The 20,371-nt window shown below is 43.4% G+C and overlaps 1 protein-coding gene across 1 annotated transcript in view; it reads right to left on the bottom strand.

Moving 5' to 3' along the window:
- Positions 1 to 20,371, bottom strand: part of crhr1 (corticotropin releasing hormone receptor 1) — a 146,579-nt gene that overhangs the window by 19,715 nt on the left and 106,493 nt on the right. The window contains exons 8-10 of the mRNA XM_076265899.1: positions 6,548 to 6,668; positions 2,687 to 2,840; positions 2,219 to 2,279 (exon numbers count right to left, since the gene is read on the bottom strand). Of these exons, the coding sequence (XP_076122014.1) occupies positions 2,219 to 2,279; positions 2,687 to 2,840; positions 6,548 to 6,668 (336 nt within the window). The remainder of the gene's footprint in view (positions 1 to 2,218; positions 2,280 to 2,686; positions 2,841 to 6,547; positions 6,669 to 20,371) is intronic.

Here is a 20,371-nt window from a genome sequence, read left to right on the forward strand (position 1 = left end):
TGGACTGCACCCCCCGAAAGGAGGGTAGGGCAGACACAGTTTTCTGTGAATATCTCGAGAACCGTAAGGTTTAGGAGGACCATTTTTTTTGGTAAGTTGATCTCAAGTGGCCATGTCAACCCATTCCATAACCACTCATTTCATGTATAGCGCCACCTAGTTAAACCCAAAAAAGTAAAAATGAGGTGTTGTAATCGCAGGTATCTGTGACCTAACATAGTCAAAACTGCACGAAATTGGGAGTGTAGGATCATTATGACACCCTCTGAATGCACGCCAAGTTTCGTGGAATTCCGTTCATGGGGGGCCACACAATAAATTAATTTATGTTACTATACACCAACTGGCCTGTAGGTGGCCGGAGACAGTTTTCTGTGAATATCTCGAGAACCGTAGGGCCTAGGAGGTCCACCTTTTTTTTGTATGTTGATCTCAAGGGGCCATGTCAACCCATCCCATTACCACTTATTTCATGTATAGTGCCACCTAGTTAAAAATTAAAAAGCAAAAATTTAGGTGTTTTCATCACAATATCTCTGGCTGACATGGTCAAAACTGCACGAAATTGAAAGTGTAGGATCATTATGACACCCTCCGAATGCATGCCAAGTTTTGTGTACTTTCGTTCATGGGGGGCCTTACAATAAAATAATTTAGTGACGTACACCAACAAGGATTCCCGGGACACTGAAAGACCGGGGTACACAAAACTTGGTGGGCATGTACCCCCACATGGATAGCATGGAACCGTCATTTTTCGTTTTGATCTGTAGCCCCCCCGCTGGACTGGACCCCCCGAAAGGAGGGTAGGGCAGACACAGTTCTCTGTGAATATCTTGAGAACTGTAGGGCCTAGGATGACCATTTTATTCCGTATGTTTGCCTCCAGGGGTCATGTTAACCCATTCACAGTAATCATACGTATGACACATACTCACACAGTAGACATATGTATGCTAGCATGCACAGGCACATACGCAGGCACACACACAAGCACGCACACACACACACACACACACCCACACACACACACACACTCACACACACACACACATAACATAAACATAACACAAACAATCAAGAATTTCTCAGAATTATGAACAGGCAAGATGGAGGTGGGGTTGTATAAAATTAAATTTACATGTGAAATCTATGAACTAATCATGTTTTGGTACTTGTTGTCTAGCAGATACCAGTGAGAATTGAGTGTGGATAATGCAATTTAGTGAGACAGTTAGAATCATATAGGCCTTTCAGCGTGATTTCTTTTTGTGGAAAAAATGTGCTGTACTGGGCGGCGGTCATATTTTGTACCGTTCTGCGGTACATCTAGTTTTCCCAATAATGACCGCCATTCTATACATTATCCCTTAGGTATTATTTAATATTATTCGCAGTCAAGTCTATATTTGCAGTAATTTAGGGGAGTATGTGAGGGGAAGAATGTGGGTGAGCCAGATAGCAAGTCCAATATGTTTAGGGAAAAAATATTTTTGTCACTAAAATTAATTAATAACCGTGATAAATAATCGTGATCTCAATATTGATCAAAATAATCGTGATTATCATTTTGGCCAAAATCGTGCAGCCCTAGTGTGTGTGTGTGTGTGTGTGTGTGTGTGTGTGTGTGTGTGTGTTAGATTAACAGCGGTCATTGTTGAAAGACTGATAGCCTGGGGAGGCCCTGGATCGATCCTGTAATGAGCTCAAGCAGAACAGGTCCATGGAGATAATTGGACCTAATGAGTCATGTGCCCTCATCATCAGCTACTGGTGTCATGACTTAGGGCAGAGAGAGGGAGAGAGTGAAAAAGAGAGACAGGAGAGCGAGGGTGCAAGGGAGAGGAGGATAGTGAGAAAGAGACAAAGATAGGGAAGGGTGGGTAGGGAGAGAGGAGCGAGAGAGAGCAAGAGGGAGAGAAAGAGAGTGAGGGAATGGAAGACAACGGGTAGAGAGAAGGAGAGGGAAAGATAGAGGCTTAGAGAACTGGGAGAAAGATCAATACAAAGAAAGCAAAAAGATACAGTAGATGAATTTGAAAGGGAAAATCAGGGCATATGGCTTGAGAGACAGAGGAAGGAAGGGAAAACAAATAAGCCAAAGTGGGCTGACAGAGAACTGTGGTAAGAAAACCGAAGGGTATGGTAGAGAGAGAAGTCAACAGGGAGTAAAGAATCAGATCATGACATCAGATCCATCAACCGCACATTCACTCACTTCTCATTGTCATAGTAGAGTTTCCCGATGGCCCAGGCCACTATGATGGGGAAAGGGATACCTACAAGGAAAGGCGTACAATCAACAAAGACACTATTTGTTTGGTATATTTTGGTATGTCTAGGGGAAACACAATTTTTACTTTTTGCACAGTACGAATTACCAATGTTTTATAAATACTTTTTTATACTATATTTACAGATAACATATAACTCTTGAGCTCTATACTGGGGTTGCATACAGAGGAGATGTCTGTAAAGGGCCTTGTACCACAGTCACCTTACTCCTGGAAAAAATGTGTGCATGTGTGTGTGTGTATGTGTGTGTATTCACACACTGTGTGTGTATACACACCCGTGTGTGTGTGTGTGTGTGTGTGTGTGTGTGTGTATGTGTGTCTGTGTGTGTGTGTCTGTGTGTGTGTGTGTACATGCGCGCGTGTGTGTGTGTGTGTCATACAGTACTTACACCAGCCGATGCAGATGAACATCCACTTGCGGAGCTTGTCGGTGGAGTAAGTGAGCACGATAGCCGTGTGCAGGTAGCAGCCCTCCCCAAACATCCAGAAGAAGTTGGTCACGTGGAAATAGTTATACGCCGCCGTCACCAGCCGACACCAGATCTGCACAGTCACAGAAATAGAGAGAGAGAGAGAGAGAGAGACAGACAGAGAGAGAGAGCGAATATGAAGAGGAAAAGTATGTGTCAATTTACTGTAATAAAATGGAGAGAGAAAGATGGTGAGGAAGATATATTAAAAGACGAAAAGAGCCAGGGGAAAAAGTCACCCTTGATCACTTAAAGCACCCTTAATCACTTTAGAAACGGTTTCAATTTTATCAGAGATTTGGAGGGAAGACAGAGGAGCCAGAGAGAGAGAGAGAGAGATGCAAATGAGAGTAAGAGGTGGAGGTAGAGAAAGGTGAAAGATAAAGACAGAGTGAGCCTTGATAAGACAGCCATCGGCCAAGAGATGGGCCTCAAATTAAGTTCTGCTATTTCATTTAGAGGGATAATGAAATCTTCTGTGAAGAAGCCCATGTTTGTGGTTCTCTCTCTCTCTCTGTCTCTCTCTCTCTCTCTCTCTCTGTGTGTGTTTGAAATAAGACTTATGCAACAGCTTAGGCTAGTAGACTGACTACATTCATTAAAATAAACCTCATGACCTGAACGGCTCGATGGTCAGGAGTTCTTTTTCTCCAAATTACTGTCTGAGGCCCCAAATTAACAGAGACTGTCCTTCAGGAACACACTCCTACACCAACCAACACCCACCTACCGGGCCCGCATCCTCTCAGCAGGAATCCTCCAAATCTCTCAAGTACATCACGCAGAAACCTCAGCCTTGGCCAGCATCTCTCAAAACCCATGCTGAGAAGCAAGGACCTGACCAAGGACCTCTCAATTCCCCCAATTACATCCACTCTGGTTCTGATTAGATCACATTCAGATTCAGACGGAGTGCTCCAGAGCAGGCCCAGGGGAGTGTGTGTGTGTGTGTGTGTGTGTGTGTGTGTGTGTGTGTGGGGGGGGGGGGGTATTAGTGGAAATCATTAATCTAATGATTGCTGGACGTGCATGGACTGATGTCCATCTCTTTGTAGAAAATCATGTACGCTAATCAGTGGAAGTACTACTGCTACTACTCACAACTAGCACTGCTATACATCCAAATAATTAGTTTGACTGCTACCAAACATTTAACTACAACTATGATGATTATGATGGATTCCTTAATGAGTATTAACAATTAGTGTTTTTTTTCTATTCCTAACACATATTTGTTTAAATCAAATGCAAATAAATTGATACATAAACAAACATGGTAAGTAAATTAAGCTAAAACAGGACGGAAACAGATAGTGTGAGCCATAGTTGCAGCATCGGATTTTAGCGGTAGAAAAACAAAGCTAGCTCCCTCCCTCTCTTTCCCCCAGGACCTTCCCTGAGGGCTGCTGTTGACAAGGCGTCTCATTAATGCGTTTCACTGCTGGGGTGATGAAGCAATTAAAGTCAGCAGATCTGATGACAGCCGTGATTTGATGGGCCCGCTCAGCTCACTCAGATGTGAAGCGTGTTTGTGTTTACATACTGCACTACAACATTTCTCTGCGTGTGCACCTGTGCCCGTGCATGTGTGTGTGTGTGTGTGTGTGTGTGTGTGAGAGAGAGAGAGAATGTGTGTTTATGTGTGTGTGTGTGTGGGTGTGTGTGAGAGAGAGAGAGAAAGAGAGAAATAGAGAGAGAGAGAGAGAGAGAAGAGAGAGAGAGAGAGAGTGTGTGTGTGTGTGTGTGTGTGTTTGTGTTTCTGTGTGTTTACAAGGAGAAGGGGAATGAAATGTGTAAAGCAGTAAACCAGATGAAGATATGCTGAAGAGAGATTGGAAGAGCATGGAAGCCAAAAGACATGATGTGGAAAGGGGGGAACAGTGAGACAGAGCAGGGGAGAGAGAGGGGTTGGCAGATTGAGAAATGGGTGTGCTTATGTTTCAGTTACATCTGTCAAGAAAGTGTTTTACTTTGTAGTTTTACTGCCCATTACTGCAGTGCTTTTGAGGATAAATGAACAACAAAGTCTCACATTTAAAAGCCCCCAGGTTGCCCTGGTGGCCGTTCTCAATCCATCTGATGTTTCTCTCTGGATTTTGTTCTCTTTTGTTCTCTGTGTACAGGGGAGGGTAGATAATAAGGTTGGTGGTGGTGGTGGTGGTGGTGGTGTGTGTGTGTGTGTGTGTGTGTGTGTGTGTGTGTGTGTGTGTGTGTGTGTATGTAAGAGCCATCCTGTTGTTTCCAAGAATAATTGACGGGGGTCCGGCACTGGCAGTGAGACTTAATTCCAGCTATTCTTTTTCTCTATTTTTTTTCAGTGGTGTCAGAATAATTTACTCTATAATCGTGCATGCATTTAGTTATCCATCATGGCATCTCCTTTGGCTGGGCTTTTATATTTAGAACTGGCATTTATCCTGACATAAAACTACAGGACAAAAAACTGTTTCTAGACAGATATAACAGAAATATAAACATCACCCTGAGCAAAGGATCCTCTTGTCTCTCCGTTTGTTTTTGTTGTTTCAGATTTACCGTGACTTTCAACACAATGGGGATCAAGGAAGTTTGTGAATTTAAGTGGGAACTGGGAGAAGAGTTTATCAGAGTATTCACCAGGGTTTCCAGCAGAGGCTGATCTGCTAAACTGAGGATAAAACTATTTTAAGATGTTTACTTTCAGATCCTAATAGAGTCTAATTCTATCACCCCCCCCCCCCCAAACAAAAAAACCCACAAAAAAGTAAACTAGTAAATTAGAAAATGAGGAGGACTTGTTAAAGGGCTTTTGTGAGCAGGTGAATGTGATTACTTGTTGGCCAGCCCACTAATGTCTCTGCCAGAAGGAAACTCTGGCTGTCCCATGAAAACAAGCTCAGTCGAGATGCTCGGAGTCTGTGGCTCTGCTTCATTGGGTACTTTGTGTGGCTTCTCCCCGTACTGCAGAGAGATTGGAACTTATTTCTGGTTTCTGGCAAACAGACGTTGTGCTTTTGTGAGAAATTAATCGCTGTGTTGCTGAAAGTTCCATTCGTCATCTCTCTCTCGTCGATACGCACGAGCCAGTTGAACGAGAGAGGCAGAGATGGAAAGAGAGATAAAGAGGGACACATAGAAACAGCAGTGAAAAAGAAAGAAAAAATAGCAATAGGAAGGAGGGGAAGAATTAGCAAAGATGGACAGAAAGAGAGTGAGAGAGAAAGAAAGAAAGAAAGAAAGTGTAGAAAGACAGAGTGAAAGAGTCAGTGTGTGTGTGTATGTCTCTGTGTGTGTGTGTGCATGCGAATGTGTATGTGTGTTTGTGTGAGAGAGAGGGAGAGAGAGAGAGAGTGAGACAGAGAATGAGAGAGAGAGAGAGAGAGAGAGAGAGAGAGAGAGAGAGAGAGAGAGAGAGAGAGAGAGAGAGAGGAGTCTTTATTAACTGTGTGGAGGTTCACATTCTAAACCTTGTTAGGATTACACACAAGCACCCTGAGGTAGAGAGACTCCCGCAAGCGGCCAGATACACTTCTAATCCAATTTATTTAAGCAAGCAGTAGGAGAGAGGAGGAAGGAGAGAGGATGTATGAATAGGCATGTGTACACAAGTATGTAGTCATGTGCATGCTTTGTGTGTGTGTGTGTGTGTGTGTGTGTGTGTGTGTGAGTGTGAGTGTGTGTGTGTGTGTGTGTGTGTGTGAGTGTGTGTGTGTGTGTGTGTGTGTGTGTGTGTGTGTGTGTGTGTATGTGTGTGTGTGAGAGAGAGAGTGTGTGTGTGTGTGTGTGTGTGTCTGCACTCACCACATTGCTCTCGTGGACCTCTGGATTCATGGTGAGTTGAACGACGAACCAGGTGGCGTTCCTGAGGATAAACGCTGTGATGAGATTCCAGTGGATGATGTTCCTCAAACAGCGAATACTCCTGAAAGAGATGGAACAGAGAGGAGAGAGAAGAAGAGAGGGAGAGAGAAAAATAATTTTAACTTTATAAATTCACTTCAACACTTTATATAAGACTTATATAACGCTTTAGACCACAACTTGCTGGAATTTCCTGTTTCATGTTGTGTCACAGTTACATTCAATGCAGTCAATCAGTGGACATTTGCAAACACATATTATGTTTGCAAACTCATATTATGAGGACATTTATGTCTGAAATATCTTTTGGTATCATTACACTACATCTGGGGTATTACAAAGCTAACGCTTACTGTAACAGAATGATGAGATCTGCTAGTTTGGCAACAAGAGGTATGGGGCTAATGACTGGGCTTTGGCCATAGCAACCATCCGGTTAGAACTAACCGCCTGTTATCCTCTGAATTAAAAAGAGGAATGAAGTGATTCTAAAAACAAGTCATTTTTAGCCATTGAAATATGAAAAATATCCGCTCCCAATTCCTAGCTGCAAGAACGCACATTTGATTACAACAACAGATATTCCTGAAAGAAAGGCAGAAAAAAGAGGTTTCACACATCTTGATTAAACCATTAACTTAACTCGCACAATTATATATGACTAAAACGGAGATGAAGACGCACCGAGGAAGACGGAGGGGGAGGCAAGTGAAAGGGAGAGGATGGAGCGAGCCAAAGGGAGTTAATATGACTGATAACGCGAGTGTTAATGCCTCATCCTTCACCCTGCACTCATCTTATCATAAGCTCCCCTCTCATTTCTTTTCAGTGGAGTTGGCAAGCCTCTTGCCCGTAGCTGCTGCTAGCAGCCCTCCTCTCTGCCTTCTCTCCTCCCTCCCTCCTCTCTGCCTTCTCTCCTCCCTCCCTCCTCTCTATCTCCCTCTTCTGCAGAAAGACACCATGTTGAGCTCTTGGAAGCAGATGGACTTATGTTGGAGAGCGCAGCGTAAACAGGGACTTGGCCAGTCCTCCAAAAGTGTAATTTTCCCATTCTGTTGAATGAACTAAACCTGTATCTAATTGCGTAATCAATGCCATGTCACCAAGCTCGAAGCAAAATTCATGGAAACAATGGAATGGAAGCACTACTGAATAGAGTCCTGAAATCAATGATGGAACCAAAAGTTCAGCGATCAGGAAATAGATATACATGCAAACGTGTCCTCCAAGTAGGAGAAAGTACAGTGAAGTAATTTTACACCCACTCAAAACTAGTTGAGTCTCCCTGACAGAATAGACCGTAAATGTTCTGTCCGCCCTCCGATCAGAGAAGTCTGGGCCCGGTAGGCTGTGCAGTAATCCATCCCTGTGTATGCATATATATTACAGATGGTTCCCTGCTGAACACTCAGCTTTTAACAGAACTCATCATGAACTGCCCATTCAGATACTCTGGCAGCACAGTGTAGATCTGCAAGGCAGACAAAGTAGCAGCATCTCAGTGATCCTTATCACTGCGCTGCTAAATTCAGTGCCGGAACACTCAAGGGTGATGGTACCTGGTGCCCGGAGGCAATGTGGTGTTTGGCTTTAAGAGCTCTTATAAAAAACAAACTGTGTGTGTGTGTGTGTTTGTGTTTAGGGAGGGGGTGGGGTGGGTGGTGTCTGTGTGTGTGGGCACTCATGCATTGAGAGTGTATGTCTATGTGAGAAAGAGAGTGAGACAGCACTGGTAAAGGCCACTGAGCCTGTGTATGCCTAGCTAAACTGTGCTGCCAACCATGACGCTGTGATACACGCTGCAGGTAAACAGCCAAGCTGCTCATCCTCGCAGCCGGGTTCCCAGGCTCGGGTCTCATCTGAGCTTTTATTCTATTTTGATTTCTTTCTTTGACTCCAGATAGCATACAATACACTACATAGCAATAAATATAGCATATCTCTATGTAAACATGAGCTTATACTCGGTAACTGGGCAGTCAAAAAGGGCAGCATATTAACATCCCTGCTCCGCAGTTCACATTAATAATACTGCCACTCAGTTGCTACCACTCACCCTATTGTATTGCAGCTTAATCGGGGGTTTCACTTTCTAAGCATTGATTCTTGGCAAGAATAAAGAAATCACAGGATTCATTTTTTACCTTTGATATTTTTGTATCAACCTACATATATGTCAGGATTAATTTCCTCTTGCATCCTGTGATTCTGCAGTCTACTGTATAGATGTGCAGTGCACTCCTGTTATTTAGAATGAAAATGGCAAAAGTAAAAACTCTTGCTTGTGCCCGTTTGTGTGAAGGGGTAGGAGAGAGACAGAGAGAGAGAAATACTGGCATATTTCCACACTTAGCATAAGAGTGAGTCTCTCTCAGGTTAAGTTTCAGCTCGTGATCCCAGCACCTTTAATCCACCAGAATCGTATTATAAAACCCTCCCCACTCGACCTGTCTGGACACTTCAGCATCACTAGAGGATTAAGGACACACCCACACACACACACACAGACAAACACACGCATACACGCACACACACGCGCGCGCGCCAACACACACACACAAACACACCACACACACACACACACACACGCACACACACAATCACACAAACACACACACACACCAATACAGAAGTCTAACAGAAAAAACTTGCCAAAATCTAAATGCCAAAAAGTAACTGCTGAACAAAATCACCACACAAACAAATCTAAAACTCAGACCGTTAAATCACCCGAGGTTTCATGGGAGATTGAACCTAGTCCAGTGAGAGTCTACCCACACGGCTGCTGCTGGTCTGGGTGCTCTGTGCCTCTGCGCTGCTTTCTCCCCCGGCTGTGCTAGCGCAGCTGGCTGAGGGTCTGTTTACGCAAGCTTAAGAGTGATCGTATTTTAAGAGCTTCCTCCGCCTTCGCACCCCGCTCGGCAAATATTTCATCCTCATCACCTAATCATGCTTTTCTAACCTCTCCGGCTGATAGAGTTTAGAGTGCGAGATTGCATTTGCGCGCGTCGGCACTCGGCAGACACATACACGTGCGCATGCCTTCACGCACACACACACACACACACACAAACTCCCATCCTCACACATTCAGACACAGACACAGACACACACACACACACCAACTGTCATCCTCACATACTCAGACACAGACACACACCTCCTCTGCTCTAACTTACTAATAAATGTATTTTGAAGTGATGCCAGACGGCAGGATTCTAAACTCAAGATTCTTCCATGTCACCTAATCCAGCACGCGCTGGCCCAAAGCCAATGTAGATATGGCTGTCTTGCATTCGTCTGTCACTGAGGATCTGTTGGGTTCCTCTCACACTTTCTCTATTGCATTCTCCAACACTCCCCCACTCAGCCTTCCTCCATCCTCACCACTTCATCTATTCATCCCTTGCTCTTCATCTCCTCTCCATTTCTCAGCTCACCTTAAGTCTTTCTTAACTCCGCACTGTCTCCCTGGTCTCCGTTCTTCCTGCATCACACTGTTTCCATTCCGTCGGCTTTTTGTCTAATCTCTCTTGTTGTCTCTTCCTTGGACCTCTTTGATAACTTTCAGGTTGCTCGTTCTTGTCTCTTTGGCCCCTTGTGTTTGTCGGTGCCTTCCCAGACCACTCTGGGATCTTTCAAAGTGCAATTCTGCTGCTTGTTATAGCCAGATTGGTAGAATGACCAAAAACAAAAACACTTTTTTGTGTATGATGGTGGTTGGTTTAAAACAACAACAAAATGGAACTGAGATCCATTCTGTTGAATCACTCTATAGCCCGCAGACTCTCACCTCTGTCTCTATGTACTACTCCCGTTTCTCTCTCTCTCTTTCTCTCTCTCTCTCTCACTCTCACACACACACACACATACACATCTGCATGCACGCACGCACGCACGCACGCACACACACACACACACACACACACACACACACACACACACATACACATCTGCATGCACGCACGCACGCACGCACGCACACACACACACACACACACACATACACATCTGCATGCACGCACGCACGCACGCACACACACACACACACACACTGACTCTTTCACTCTGTCTTTGTGTGTAACCCTAACAAGGTTTAGAGTGTGAACCTCCACACAGTTAATAAACACCCCTTTCTCTTTCTCTCTCTCTCTCTCTTTCTGTCTCTTTCTTCCAATTTCTCCCTAAGCTTTATGCTTTGGGCCTCTCACAATCTGTCATTCTGTGTAACTTTCTTCATTTTTCACTCTTCCTGTATTTGCTCACCCACACTCTTTCTCTCTTTCTTCTGTAGCCCCCTCTCTTTCTCTCTTTCTTACTCCCCTCTCTTCCTCTTTCAGTTTGGCTGTAAATTACTTGGGGCCATAGGGCCATCTCTCCTCTTTCTGACTTCTGCTCCAATTAACTCTGACAAGTTATCAGGGCACTCACCCATTTGTCTGGCTGCTGAGAGATATGGAGGCAGAGCCTCAAGACGAAAGAGACAGAGAGAGAAAGAGAGTGACAGAACTAAAAAGATGGAGATATAGATAGAGAGAGAGAGATACAGTAATTACTAGATGTACCCCATAGATGGACCGCCACTCGGTGCTGCATGTATTATCAGAAGAAAATCAATCACGCATAAATCACACAACAGTTTTCCAATCCCCTAGTCCTGTAAACTTTTTTAGAAACTGCAAGTCTTGTATGGACTCCCCTTGGTTGCTCATTGATTGTTGAAGCTTGTTGAAGATTGTTGAAGATGTGCAAAGTTTGAACACAAATGTGATCTAAAGTCACACTCTCGTGATCACACAGCCGTGTTCACAGTCGTGTTTTCTACAAGGTCACAAAGTCTGTGTGAATGAGTGTAATGTGTGAGTTTGCTTGTGTGTGTGTATGTGTGTGTAACGGAGGCAAACTAAGCTAGCATGCTAGTTGCCTGTGTAAATCCTCACACCCCTAACCTTAAGAACGCTTCTTTCATGACTAAGCATCAGCATCCCTTAGTTGCTAAGATTAGTGATCTAGGATATTTATATAAGTTGTAATATTAAAGGGACACCAGGCAAGCTTGATGCTTTTTCTCTACGAAACTCCCCCTCGCTCGGTCTTTTTTCCTTTTCTTTGCATCTTCCGTCAAGGGTTTTTCGCTGCTTCTTCACTGGCTCTGCCATTATACACACGTTTGCAACAATCGCTAGAGTTTCGTTAGCCTGCCTCTGTGCTGTATGCAGGATGTAAACTGATCCTGCTTCGGTCGGCGGGTAGGATACACTGAACTTGCAAGTGGGATATTCTTCCTACAGGCAGTAGGGGCGGGCGAGAGAGTCTTCATTCGCCCTGTAATGAGTCATTTAACTATATACCAACTTACGAAGATGATTAATTAACACAAAAACGTTGCCTGGTGTCCCTTTAATATATGACAGCCTGAGGCACATCCACAAATTAATTTTCAGTAGGTTACGATTGGCAGGCCTATCTAAGAGAAGATCCAATCAGATGGAAAAATTCTGCTCAATATCAGCTGTGATGGGCAGCCTTGCTGTGTGGCACAGGTACTGTTTTCTGTCCCCACTAGTGTCATCTGAATGGAAATATTCAAAAACATTTGGAACATTTGAATCCTATCTGTGAGAAATGGGATTTGTGGGTTCAAATAGAAAAATCAAATGTCTGTACAAACTTGTGTGTATGGCCAGTATGACTGTGTGCCTGTGTGTATGTGTGTGTGTGCATGTGTGAGTGAGTGTGTGTGTGTGTGTGCACATTCATTTGTGAGTGTGTGTGTGTCTGTAAAAACATGTGTGTACTGCCAGTAGGCCTGTGCAGGGGCGCCGCTAGGGTATTCCATAGTACGCACACGCATACGTGCCCCCCCCCCCCGAAAAAGTTACCCAACCTTATTTACAAAATTTGCGCTTTTGCTAAATGTAGGCTAGCCTAACATGGGCCTCTCCTTATTGAGCCTAAGAAAAACCTTTACATAAACTGGAACAGAAAGCCCCTCTTAATCACGTCAACCTACCCATGTCATCCCTTATCAAATAGCCTACCGCATAAAGCGTCTAACTTTTACAACACTGGCTGTAGGTTACGTGGGCTTATAGGGGTGTTTCAGGCTTTTTAAAAGTTTTGGGATGAGGGAGATTTCACTCCTGGGAATTTTTTTAAATTCTGGTTGCTAAACACACTATTTTAATACAGTTTGGGAAGGACATAAATACCTTTACAGAGCAAGCGGCTCTGACTCAAATTCGGTGAACATACCTTATGCGCATTAACTTCACTGCCCAACACGCGAAAAAGGGAAAGAAAAGAAAAAATAAACCAATGAGTTTATGTCGCAATTTGCGATAGAGAAAAACACAGTTATGGTAACTTACTAACAATAAGGATTTGCTCACAACACTCTAAATACATTGCACTGCTGTTTTGGTTGTCCCAAACTTTTAGATGATAGGCCTACGCATAGTCAAGGACTTTTAACACCCGCACCAACCCCACTCGTCATGACGTGCCTTAGCCATGGGCGGATTATAAACTTTAGGGCCCCTGGGCCCAGATGTACTGTATTAAGGTATATGTGGAAGGGTTTGGGGGTCCTCCCCCAGAATTTTTTTTAATTTGTTTGATGTGATTTCCTGTATTCTGGTGCATTTTGGGGATGGCCAGTACTAAATGCAATCAGATTCATAGCCTACATCCTGATTTGTTGATATTGAGGCAATGATTCCATGCAAAGGCTTGGGCTTCAGGGCCCCCTGACCCCTTGGGCCCCTGGGCCTGGGCCCGGTAAGCCCGTGCAGTAATCCATCCCTGGCCTTAGCCCCAAAAAGGTTGAGAACCTCTGCTCTACGCATTAACTGAATCCCTGTTCCAAACAGTGTTTTATTTTTTTTAAATAAGCCTACAAGGGTAGGCAAACAAGGCAACATTTTAAACATGTGTAGACCGTGACCATAGAGGACAATCTCTCACTGCTGTCAGTGTCAGTATCACTGCTATATATAGTATAACGTTACGGTTAAACGCCTGAAAAATATTAAACTGCTGCTGTTGTTTTCTTTTCATGACTGAATGATTTAGGCTATTATCCTATGAATGAATGGAACGTTGTGTTTTTAAGCGCCAGAATTGACCCATCCAAAGCCACGCCCGAAAACCGCCACAGGTCAATCGTTATCATGACAATGCTACGTTTTCATATTTTACAGTGTATGGTTTCCATGTACACCATATTCCGGTTTTATTCGGAATAATGCCAATATTCAGATTGCACATGAGTCAATAAATAGGCTAGTTGTCACACAAGTTTTTTTTTTATTGTTGTAGGCTAATATTGAATGATTTCACAAATAAAGCCGTGAAAAAATTGTACGCACAGTGCGTACAGGATTACGCCTGCCGGCGCCACTGGGCCTGTGTGTACATGCTTGCGTGTTTGCATACTCTACGTGTGTGTGTGTGTACAAATGTATGTACTGTACACTGCTACTGTGTGTGTGTGTGTGTGTGTGTGTGTGTGTGTGTGTTTGTACAAACTTGTGTGCACTGCCATTGTGCGTTTGTGTGTGTTTCTGTAATATACTGTATGAGTGCATATTGTATTTGAGTCTGTGTGTGCTTCTGTATACATGTGCTTGTGTATGTGTGTGTGTGTGTGTGTGTGTGTGTGTGTGCGCGCGTGCGTGTGTGTGTGTGTGTGTGTGTGTGTGTGTGTGTGTGTACATATGTGTGTGTATTTGTTTGTGTGTGTGTGTGGGTGTAAATGTAAACGATTTCCAGACTAGATATTACTCCCAAACTGATTTAATGCACAGATGCCCATGCCCACATCCAAAAGCGGTAATCATAGGGGTCCAAGGAGTTATTAAAATGTTTATCAATCTAGTCTTCTCACATCTCCCAAGCTTACACACAAGTTTAAATCTTTTGAAGTTGTAGTCCTAAATTTTTTACCCCCAGATTGGAAAAATAATCAGCCTGTAACTGTGGTCACATTGTACAGACCCCCTGGCCCCTACACAGAATTCTTAGAAGAATTTTCTGATTTCCTTTCCACTTTAACCATCCAAACTGAAAAAATAACTAGATGTACCGCAGAGCGGTACAAAATATGACCGCCGCCCAGTCCAGCACATTTCCACAAAAAGAAATCACGCTGAAAGGCCTATATGATTCTAACTGTCTCACTAAATTGCATTATCCACACTCAATTCTTGGTATCTGCTAGACAACAAGTACCAAAACATGATTAGTTCATAGATTTCACATGTAAAATTAATTTTATACAACCCCACCTCCATCTTGCCTGTTCATAATTCTGAGAAATTCTTGATTGTTTGTGTTATGTTTATGTTATGTGTGTGGGTGTGTGTGTGTGTGAGTGTGTGTGTGTGTGTGGGTGTGTGTGTGTGTGTGTGCGTGCTTGTGTGTGTGCCTGCGTATGTGCCTGTGCATGCAAGCGTACATGTCTACTGTGTGAGTATGTGTCATACGTATGATTACTGTGAATGTATGTGTGTGTGTGTGTGTGTGTATCTGTTTGTGCACATGTGTGCACATGAAATGGGTTAACATGACCCCTGGAGGCAAACATACGGAAAAAAATGGTCATCCTAGGCCCTACAGTTCTCAAGATATTCACAGAGAACTGTGTCTGCCCTACCCTCCTTTCGGGGGGTCCAGTCCAGCGGGGGGGCTACAGATCAAAACGAAAAATGACGGTTCCATGCTATCCATGTGGGGGTACATGCCCACCAAGTTTTGTGTACCCCGGTCTTTCAGTGTCCCGGGAATCCTTGTTGGTGTACGTCACTAAATGAACACATAAATTATTTTATTGTAAGGCCCCCCATGAACGAAAGTACACAAAACTTGGCATGCATTCGGAGGGTGTCATAATGATCCTACACTTTTAATTTCATGCAGTTTTGACCTTGTCAGCCAGAGATATTGTGATGAAAACACCTAATTTTTTGCTTTTTAATTTTTAACTAGGTGGCGCTATACATGAAATAAGTGGTAATGGGATGGGTTGACATGCCCCCTTAAGACCAACATACATAAAAAAGGTGGACCTCTTAGGCCCTACGGTTCTCGAGATATTCACAGAAAACTGTCTCCGGCCACCTACAGGCCAGTTGGTGTATAGTAACATAAATGAATTTATTGTGTGGCCCCCCATGAACGGAATTCCACAAAATTTGGCGTGCATACAGAGGGTGTCATAATGATCCTACACTTCCAATTTCGTGCAGTTTTGACTATGTTAGGTCACAGATACCTGTGATTACAACACCTCATTTTTACTTTTTTGTGTTTAACTAGGTGGTGCTATACATGAAATGAGTGGTTATGGAATGGGTTGACATGGCCCCTTGAGATCAACATACAAAAAAAAAATGGTCCTACTAAACCCTACGGTTTTCGAGATATTCACAGAAAACTGTGTCTGCCCTACCCTCCTTTCGGGGGGTCCAGTCCAGCGGGGGGGCTACAGATCAAAACGAAAAACGATGGTTCCATGCTATCCATGTGGGGTTACATGCCCACCAAGTTTCGTGTACCCCAGTCTTTCAGTGTCCCGGGACTCATTGACGGAAATTTGGGCATGCGAAAAAAAAAAAAAAAATTCTGACTAAGCCTATATGACCGCCGCTTCGCTGCGCGGCGGTCATAATTATATTGGGTGATTTCAATATTCATATGGATAATGTGAATGATTGTCTCACAATTGCATTTCAATCCCTAATTGAACATGTTGGGTTCTGTCAAAATGTTAATTCACCCACACACCGAGATAACCATCCTATTGATCTAGTCTTGTCATACGGCATAAGCATAGAGCAGTTAACAGTTCTGCCACAACACCCGACCTTAACTGACCACCATCTAATTACTTTTGCAATGCCATTACAATATGCAGTACCCAGTTTAGCTGAATACTACAGCCGAGGCCTATCTGAAAAAACGAATGCAGACTTTCTAGAAAAAATCTCGTTTACGTTTGCCCCCTTCCGGACCCAGGCCCTTTCCTTAATCCAACCGAGGTCGACTTGTTAACTGATAATGTAATGAACTCATTACGCTCAACCCTTGATTCAGTAGCACCACTAAAAAAGAGAGTAAGGAAACAAGTAAGGCGTGCTCCATGGTACACCACACAGACAAAAACCCTCAAACAAGCAGCGCGCAAACTTGAACAAAAATGGCGTACTACTAAATTGGAAGTCTTCCGCCAAGCATGGAAAGATAGCCTTATCACCTACAAAAAAGCACTCAACGAGGCTAAGTCAACCTACTATTCCTTGCTGATCGAAGAAAACAAAAATAATTCAAAATTTCTCTTTACCACAATTTCCCGCCTGACGAAGAGCCACACTGAAGTAACCGAATCTATCCCTATATGCCTAAACAGTAACGACTTCATGAATTTTTTCAATGACAAAATTTAAACAATTAGAGATAAGATTAATAACCAATCAGTCTCAACAGATATTCGTACTCCATTGCTGAACGATAGCGAAAACATAATTGAATCACAGATGAGACGAACAACTTTGAATTCATTTACACCGATCGACATATTAGACCTCACTTCCACAATTTCCTCATCAAAATCTACAACTAGTCTACTAGATCCTATCCCTACTCATCTTCTGAAATCTGCTCTCCCTTTCTTGGACAATGCCTTGTTCCAGATCATAAATAACTCACTGCTGTCAGGGCATGTACCACAGTCGTTTAAGTTATCTGTTATTAAGCCATCCCTCAAAAAACCTACCCTTGACCCTAACGGCCTGGCCAACTATAGGCCTATATCTAATCTCCCTTTTCTGTCGAAAATACTAGAAAAAATAGTGTCCAAACAAATTAGTGCCTTTTTACATTTGAATAAAATCGAAGAATTATATCAGTCTGGTTTCAGAGCTCACCACAGTACTGAATCAGCCTTAGTTAAAGTTTTTAATGACCTCCTCATTGCTGCCGATAATGGACATATATACATTTTAGTCCTCCTGGACCTCAGTGCTGCCTTCGACACCATAGACCATGACATACTACTTCACAGGCTTGAACATTTGATAGGCATTAAAGACTCAGCACTCGCTTGGTTTAGATCATACCTTTCTAACCGCAGACAATTTGTACAAGTCCACAATAAACAGTCTATCCAGACTATAGTAAAATATGGGGTGCCTCAAGGCTCAGTACTAGGGCCCCTGTTATTTTCTCTTCCCCTAGGCTCTGAAATTAGGAAACATGGCATTAAATTTCATTCTTATGCAGACGATACACAACTATACCTTTCCGTAAAACCTGACGAATTAACTCCGTTAGCCAAACTTGACACATGTATAAGAGATATAAAGACATGGATGACAAATAATTTCCTGCTTTTGAAGTCATGGTTGTAGGTCCTAAAAAGATGAGGGACATCCTATCCTCATCACAGGCTACATTTACTGATCTTTGACTATCCTTATCAACAAGTGTTAAAAATTTAGGAGTTACAATTGACCAAGACCTATCACTAAGTAATCACACAAAACAGATTACCAAAACTTCATTCTATCACTTAAGGAACATTTCAAAGACGCTGAAAAATTAATCCATGCTTTTGTAACCTCAAGGATTGATTATTGCAACGGTTTGTATGCTGGCTGCAATAACACCTGTCTAAAGAGCTTACAGCTTATACAAAATGCAACTGCTCGCACACTCACTAGAACTAAAAAATATGAACACATTTCCCCTATCCTGGCATCTCTACATTGGCTGCCTGTTAAAAGTCGCATTGACTTCAAAGTATTACTTCTAACGTACAAAGCCATTAATGGCCAGGCACCAGAATATATTAAAGATCTCCTAGTCTCATATAACCCACCCAGACCGTTACGATCACAGAATACTGGCCTTCTTGTAATTCCAAGAATCTCAAAAACGACAGTAGGTGGCAGAGCTTTTAGCTATCGCGCACCCCTCCTCTGGAATAATCTACCCTCCTCAATTCGATTAGCAGACACCCTCCCTATTTTTAAGTCTAGACTTAAAACATACCTCTTTACTGCCTCCCATAGTTAGGTATGGTGCGGTGTGGAACTTCAGCTATCTCGGGGATTTTGGAATGGACCACCCTGCTGAGTCCTCGTGTGACTGGCACCCCAGTCGTGCGTGAGATGGTGGTCACTGACCATACCTGCGCTGGTGTTGACTACCCCTCACCATGCCTTAGTTATGCTGCTATAGCATAGTGCTGTCATGGACTTCTCATGTGCCATGCCGTACAACCCCCTCCCCTCTCCTCTCTCTCCTACCCTCTTTCTCTGAACTCTCCCTCTCTTGCCCATTCTCACTATGATTTACTGTAACAATATATAGCACTACTGATCACTTCTTGACATTAACCACATTGATTTCAAGTAATACTAACCCATTCTACATTTCTCTTTCTTCTCCCTTACTGTACCTCACCAGTCATCAACCATCCGTGTGCCTGGCCCTCCTCTTACCCATCCCACCTGAAGTCCCATCCTTGACTGCTGTATTACTGTCCCCCTACCTGGATTCCTGGCCCGTACAGCCCCATCACCTGCCTATGACAACTCTGCCCGGATTCTGGCCTGTCTGCTGACCCACCACTGGCCCCATCACAACTTTCTTTCCTGGACAATTCCGACGCCGGACTATTGCACTTTCTCTCACTAAATCATGATTATGCTTTATCATACCGGATACGTAATCATCCCACCTTCTGTAACCTTCACCTCAGGTGCTTTAAACACCATGTCCTTCTCTCCACACCTGACTGTCATATGCATTTGTCATTGTTTATAGACCTTACTATCCGTATTGACCCTAGGCAGATGGGTCAGGCCCTTGAGTCGTGGATCTGCTCGAGGTTTCTTCCTATATGTATCTCCAATTCTAGGGAGTTTTTCCTCGCCCCTGTTACCCATGGGCCTTCCTTCCTTCCTTCTTTCTTTCTTCCTTTTCTTTTCTCCCTCTTTTCTTTTTCTCTGATTGCCTACATTCTGTAAAGCGCCATGATACATGTGTAATGTTTTGGCGCTATATAAGCACAATAAATTGAAATTTTTAATTGAAAATGTGTCAATTGCAACGTCGAACTGAATTGCACAAAATTTTACTTGCATGCAAAGATTCCATGTGGAATTTGTTAACATTGATCCTTTACATCAAAATATATTGGCACATCATTATTTTGGCTGCAGCATTCTGGATGGCCATTTTGTATGGGAAAAAATCCCAAACTGACCAAACCTATATGACGGCGCTGCGCTACCTTGAAGTGTCAGGTTAAGTTCCGCTCGGCCACAGCCTTTTTGCACAGCATTCATGATTAATCACTCTACAGACCTCCTGCCAAATATGACCTGGAAAAGAGAAGTCTGCGAAGTAGGCCTACTTGGAGGCCAAAATACACACTGAAAGGCAAACCACTACTTACACACACACACACTCACACGCACACAAACACACACACACACACACACACACACACACACACACACACACCCCAGGTCTAAGCCCCTTCACTGCTATCTGTCAAACTCCATTCCCTCTCTATTGTTTCACCTGTTATCTCTATCTTTTCCATTTCATATCTCCTCTCCACTCTCTGTTCCCATGTGCTCTGCCTCTTTTCCTTGCAGCCGACTCATTCAACCACAGAGGTCAGGCCGCAGAGGACGGTCCACAGGGCTTTCACTCGCACTGTGAGACTCATCTGTAGGAGAGGTCTGATACTCT

Source organism: Alosa pseudoharengus, unplaced genomic scaffold, assembly GCF_046254945.1.
Source record: "Alosa pseudoharengus isolate Yale_2024_CS ecotype anadromous, Long Island Sound unplaced genomic scaffold, YU_APseudo_1.1 YU_APseudo_1.1_scf_4, whole genome shotgun sequence".
NCBI classification, from domain to species: Eukaryota; Metazoa; Chordata; class Actinopteri; order Clupeiformes; family Clupeidae; genus Alosa; species Alosa pseudoharengus.